This window comes from Balaenoptera physalus (assembly GCF_965194825.1).
Source record: "Balaenoptera physalus genome assembly, chromosome: 5".
NCBI classification, from domain to species: domain Eukaryota; kingdom Metazoa; phylum Chordata; class Mammalia; order Artiodactyla; family Balaenopteridae; genus Balaenoptera; species Balaenoptera physalus.
In genome coordinates this window covers 45,943,311-45,949,859 of record NC_138884.1, presented here as the reverse complement: position 1 = coordinate 45,949,859, position 6,549 = coordinate 45,943,311, and the positions used below count along the sequence as shown (strand labels likewise).

At 49.7% G+C, this 6,549-nt stretch overlaps 1 protein-coding gene across 1 annotated transcript in view; it reads right to left on the bottom strand.

The window, feature by feature from the left end:
- Nucleotides 1–6,016: 6,016 nt before the first annotated feature.
- LOC309661718 (stearoyl-CoA desaturase 5-like) overlaps nt 6,017–6,549 on the bottom strand; it is a 386,110-nt gene continuing 385,577 nt past the window's right edge. The window contains exon 2 of the mRNA XM_082463676.1: nt 6,017–6,545. Within this exon, the coding sequence (XP_082319802.1) occupies nt 6,337–6,545 (209 nt within the window). The 3' untranslated portion in view covers nt 6,017–6,336. The remainder of the gene's footprint in view (nt 6,546–6,549) is intronic.

Genomic DNA, 6,549 nt, shown 5'->3' with positions numbered 1-6,549 from the left:
CAGCTGTGGTGTCGAGGTCAGAGTCCTGGTGCCCCTTCCCAGCAGCTTTGCCCTGTCTCCAGGCATTCTGGCCACTGGTTTCCAAAAACATGAGGGACTTTTCTGGTTTCCCTTGAAATGTCATCCGAGTCCCCTAAATATGCCTTGGTGACATCATGACCATTTCAGTGACAGTATCAGGCATGCAAAACACTAACATGCCCTGCTCCCTTCCATCTTGCCCCAGGGCAAATGTGACCATTGCTAAGGAAGAGACAGGATTCTCTGGTGCCCTTCAGGTTGCTGGCACACAGCCTATGGCGAGGAATCTGAGCGGTGGCAGGAATTGACGAGGCAGTCTAGCAGGAGGGAGGGTCAGGAGAGGCTGGGGTTTGGAAGGTACTGGTCCATCAGTCAGATTCTGTCCAATTCGGAGAGTTGCCCAAAGATGAGCTGTCTTCTGTCAGGCCTTGGGTAACCTGAATCCACACCTTCGATGGTCCTGATGTCTTTGTTGGGCTTCTTTTTCCACCAAATCCCTAACATTGTTGACGCCCTCCCAGAATGCGTGGCCATGGACTTCTGTTTTACCTCCCGGTTTTCTAGGGTGAGCACAGCTCAGAAGAGAAACAACTGAGAATGTGAATCCCTGCTCTCCTACTTACGTACCAGCTGCATGGCCTTGGGCAAATGAACATCTCCAGACCTCAGCTTTCTCACCTGTAAAATGGGTATATCAATACTTCTTGCTCATGAGGCTGTGAGAATTAAATTCGATAATAGGTGTAAACTACTTAGCACAGTGCCTGGACCTTGGCTGATGTCCAGTAATTGTTAGCTGCTCTTATTATTATTGGTCCTGATACTGGCTTTTTTTCTTTACTAGAAGGAAAAAAGGCCCTCTTGCAGCACAATCAATTCTACAAAGCTGGCACACAACATGGCTTCGTTGCCTCTCTTGCATAGAAAAGATTGCTTTGGCTTGGGAAACAAGGGTTCTTTCTCAAAGTCTCCAAAGAGAAATGAACACAGATCCCCCTGTCCCTCCTCCCTCCCCCATTCCCTTCTCTTTCATCCTCTCTTCCTCCTATTTTCCTCCAGAAGGCCATTATTTTGTAAAGAAGAATCTTTTTGTTCAGCTGATAACTCACCTGGTCTTTAGTGTTTTCTTTGGGGCTTTTTGAGCAGAGCCAGTTAAATTGCTGTAAAAACAGGGCCAAATCATTTCTCCTAAATGTCTTAGGGTCTCAGTTTTGACTTTTTTCCCCGTTTCTGTCTCCTTGAATCATCTTTTTTTTTTTCTTAAATGGGAATTATTTATTTATTTATTTATGGCTGTGTTGGGTCTTCGTTTCTGTGCGAGGGCTTTCTCTAGTTGTGGCAATCGGGGGCCACCCTTCATCACGGTGCGCGGGCCTCTCACTAGCAAGGCCTCTCTTGTTGCAGAGCACAGGCTCCAGATGCGCAGGCTCAGTAATTGTGGCCCAAGGGCCCAGCCGCTCCTCCGCGGCATGTGGGATCTTCCCGGACCAGGGCTCGAACCCGTGTCTCCTGCATTGGCAGGCAGATTCTCAACCACTGCGCCACCAGGGAAGCCCCATTCTCTTTTTTTTTTTTTTAAATCTTTAACGCTCAAACTACTAAAAAACTGAAAAACATAAATGAATCTTCCTTTTAAATCTTGTAATTCCCAGCCCATGGTTGCAACTCTTGCATTTTTAATAACCAGGCAAGCACTAAGAGCCCTACCCAAGGCTGGGTGGAGTGCAGCGAAACCCGAGAGAATGGTGTGCTTTTGCTGGCTTAATAGTCCCAACAAGTATAAGTATAGGTTGAGGTTAACATTATTAACTCGGTTTTTTTCTAACACTGGTCAAGGTCACTGACAACTGCACTGTCATCCTGAAATGTGAAGTCGCTCTGCAGAGTGGAAACCAGAGCGGGAATCCCAGCATTGCCACTTAGTTCAACTTCTGGCAGGCCCCTTTCCAGTGTGAGAGCCTCGGTTTCCTGGTCTCTGAAATAGGGATGGTAATACTGATCTGAAAGTTGTTTTAAGAATCAGGGCAGGGCTTCCCTGGTGGCGCAGTGGTTGAGAATCTGCCTGCCAATGCGGGGGACACGGGTTCGAGCCCTGGTCTGGGAGGATCCCGCATGCCGCGGAGCGGCTGGGCCCGTGAGCCACAATTACTGAGCCTGCGCGTCTGGAGCCTGTGCTCCGCAATAAGAGAGGCCGCGATAGTGAGAGGCCCGCGCACCGCGATGAAGAGTGGCCCCCGCTTGCCACAACTAGAGAAAGCCCTCGCACAGAAACAAAGACCCAACACAGCCATAAATAAATAAATACATACATAAATAAATAAATAAAAGCTTTATTAAAAAAAAAAAAAAAGAATCAGGGCAAATGTCAAACTGGTGCCAGAGGATAGACATGCAGTGCCCTCTGTTACTACCAACCCCACCGTGGGCCAGGCATCAGGGAACCTGCAGGGCTTCCGTGTCTGTTTGTCTGGGACTTGGAGTTCTTGTGGCTCAAATATAAAGCATAGCCTTTAAATCTAAATAGATTATCCTGACCTCGTGTAACATTTAGTTCTCATCTTGTCCTGATTTGTGTATTGTATAACATCATAATAATTGCTTGGAAAAGTCACTGAGAGATTTACAAAAGGGTGACACAGTCATGGTGGTTTCCCTGAATTTTTATAAAAGGCAACATCGTCTTTGGTTGGCATTATTCTTGTTGAGCATTTATTTTGACATTCTGTAGTCTCTGGTGTGCAGTCTCGCCATCCCTCTGCTGTGACATGTCCTGCTTCTGTGGAAGTGCCACCCTGGGGTTAAGAGTATGGACGTTAGAGTCAGAGGATCTGGGTTCAAGGCCCAGCCCCCCAGCTATAGCCTTGGGCAGATCGCTCACCCCCCGTAGCCTCAGCGTCCCCAGCTGCACAGTGAGAAGAGCGGTACAACCAGCAGCATGTCGCAGCTGGAGTGAAAGGAACGAGAGTGAGGCACTTGGCCCTCGGTGCTTCCCTTCGCGCCTTCCCTTCCTTTAGCTCCCCCTTTGGTGGCTGGGACTTGTTCCGGCTACCCCCCGGTTGTCAGAAAGCCCTGGTCAGGGGTAAAGCAGTTGCTTTCTGACTTTGTTTTCCCTGGCAATGGGTTGGTGGCCATCCCAGCAGGGACCCGCTATCCTCCTTCATCAGCGTCTGCCGTTTGTTCACTCTGAGTGTGAACGGCCACGAGAGAGCCTCACAGTTGCACGTGCAGTCACATATTCACTTGTCCACTAATTCATTCATTCTTTTCCTTTTCAACTATTGTCAAAGGATATCAGAATCACTTGGGGATCTTTTAAAATATTCAGAAGCCTGGGCGCCCCCCCACCCGGACCTACTGCACTGGAATCTCTAGGAGTGAGGTCCTGGCTTTTTTGAAAAAGGCATTAAGGTGTTTCTGATGCACAGCGGGGCTGAGAACCATTATTTAATTCCCTTATCCATATTCAGTTATGCTTATTACTCACCCATTACTTGCCAGGCACCGACACCATCCCTGACTTCACGGCACTTAAGGCCAGTTGGAGAGACAGACGGGTGCACAGGTGAGAACCGCCAAGGCAGCATGAGCTGCAGGTGCCAGCCTGGGGGAGTTGGGGGGGCTTCCCGGGGGAGGAGGTGGCTGGACTGAGCCTCCAGGAGGCCCGAGGCTGGCTGGCCAAGGGGTTTGGGTGAGATGGCACTGTAGCCACAGGCTACAGAGCTCCCCAGGGGAGAGGGGAGAGCCAGTCAAGGACCTGGTGGTTCAGCGAGGCTGAAGGTGATCAGGGTCCAGATCCAGGGCAGGAAGATTCAAGAGGACCAGGAAGACTGGGAGGAGATCAGGCTTTCGGAGGGGCTGCCCTGCAGCCTCTACCTGCCTCTCACCTCCTCTCACCCATCACACACACCAGTGGCTCTTGGTGTATAACTTCTAGACCAGACACATGGCAGCGGGATGAGTGAGTCTGAAGAATTTCGGGAAGGACCCTGAGGCAGACGCCTTGGAGCAGGTGTGCAGTGGGGCCGGGCACCTCCCTCAGGCTGGCCAGAGCTGAGGGAGAGCTAGAAATAATGTCTCAGCTGGGCCTTTGATCTCACAGATTCAGGGGTATTGTCCCAGGACTAAATTACTAAAATGCCCCAAGGGTATAATAGCACAGGCATACCAGACCCAGGGCTCTCTCCTCCTCCTGTGTTCCTCTTTCCTCTGTTTCTCAAAGGTACAGGTGTGTAGGGGAGTTCTTCTCACCTCACTTCCTCCCTTGAACCTGAGCTTAAACAGCTGGTTCTCACTACCCTCCTCAATGTCCTCCTTCCCATTTCTGCAGCTTATTACGGAGGGCTCTGTGGGTCCCTGCAGGCTGTGGTCCAGCAACATCACCTGGGAGCTTGTTAAAAAGAAAGACTCTCAGACCCCACCCTGGACCTATTGAATCACTACCTGCACTGATAAGGTCTCCAGGTGACCCATCTGCAGTGAACTTAGAGAATCACTCCCTCAAGTCAGGCCATAGGCCGACGGGTCAGAGAAGCTGCACATGGGTGGGATTTGGCAACTCTTTCTTTTTCCGTTTAATGGCCTCCTCCCCTCCTGCCTCCTTGTAGCTTATTTTAGAACATGTCGGGATCCTGCTTCTCTTGCCAACAAAAGGCTGTTGCTAAAATCTTTCAGCCGGCAGCAGTGATGTTTAATTCATGGGCTAGAAAATTAATTTTATTTTCATGAGTAGAGCTGGAGAAAAATAACAGGAAGTCTCTGTGCATGGCCCTTGGGAATTCAGCATGTCTGTTTAACTGGTAAAACAGTTAACAGTTCATTTACCAGATGAACTGGTAAAGGCGAGGGGGCCTCAGGAAAGGGCCACCTTCCACAAAGGATGCTTTTGGCTGCAAGTAGCACAAAACTCAACTTAGGATGGCTTAAAAGATGAGGAAAATTTCTAATTTCACTGGTAGGTAATCCTAAGGTAGGGCACTTGTGGGATGACTCAGTAATAACATCAAAGTGCAGGTTTCATTTCTGCCATGGTGGCCTTGTGGAATTTAGTTTTCCTTGTGGTTACAAGATGGCTGCCAGAGTTCCAGGAGTTACAACAGTGTCCTACAGAAGAAGAGAGAGGCTGCCCCTTCCTGAAGTCTCATCAGAGAGAAACTCTCTCCTGGTCATCTCACAGCTGATGTCTCCTCAAGTCTCACTTGCAGGATTGTGTCCCAAGTCCCTTGTTAAACCATCACTGGCAAGGGATTCAGGATAATCAGTGTTAGCCACTGAGCCACATGCCACATGAGGCGGGGGTTAAGAGCCAAACAAAACCCAGGCTCTGGGGGAAGGGAGAAGAGGGCATGGCTGCTGGGACAGCCAACACCTCTGCTCCAGGGCCTGCCTTTACTCCCTCTCATGACCTTCCCTCTTTGGTGTCACCTCCATTCCCTGGAAAGGCTCTGATTTCATATTTTAGCACGCTCTTCCCCTCTACTCCCTACCCGCTCCGCTTGTCTCCAGTCCTGCTGTCATTTCAGCGAGTTGTAAATGTCTGCCTTTTCCATGAGGCTCTGAGCTCTCCCATGGCACATCTGCCTCCCCAGAGCCTGGCAATGGCCTCTGCTCAACATACACTGTGCTGGGGGAATGGATGCAGGAGGAGACGAATGAATGAGTTTAATCTTTGTGTGGCCTTTCTTTCTAAGGAAAGTTTTCATGTTGTTTCTTAACTTTAAAGATGTTTTTGCCCCTGTAAGAGAACTTTCCATGTGATTTTGGGGAAAGGACTGGGGAGAGAGAAGCCTTTCTCAGTGCCCCAGGAATCTGCATGCCCCTCTGCACCCGTGTCCATCTGGGAGTCACCCTGACCTCAGTGGGGAGCTTGCAGAATTCTCTATCACTCCTCTGGGTTTTTATGCGGTGAGACGGGGCTGGGGAAGGTTGCTCTGGGCACAGGGAAGTGTTAAATGCCTTGTGGGAGAATGGATTTAAAAAGAAAAAGATGGACAGTGAGTGACTTAGAATGTGTTCTTTACCAAGGTTTTCCATGGTGACACACTTTCCTCAGACTGATGAATGGTTTTCTTGGCTGGTCATTGTCTTCATCGTTCAGGTGACGCAGAACGTCAGTGATGACGTCACGGTCAGATTTCTGTTCTCTTGCCTCAAATTTTACTTAAAAGGGCATTTAAAAGTCCACTTAAAAAAAAAGTCCACTTAATCTCACCCAGCAGGTACTCTTTTTTTTTAAAAAATTAATTTATTTATTCATTTTTGGCTGCGTTGGGATTTCGCTGCTGCACGCGGGCTTTCTCTAGTTGCGGCGAGCCAGGGCTACTCTTCATTGCGGTGCGTGGGCTTCTCACTTCGGTGGCTTCTCTTGTTGCGGAGCACGGGCTCTAGGCGCGCGAGCCTCAGTAGTTGTGGCGCACGGGCTTGGTTGCTCTGCGGCATGTGGGATCCTCCTGGACCAGGGCTCGAACCCGTGTCTCCTGCATTGGCAGGCGGCTTCCCAACCATTGCGCTATCAGGGAAGCCCTGCCCTTA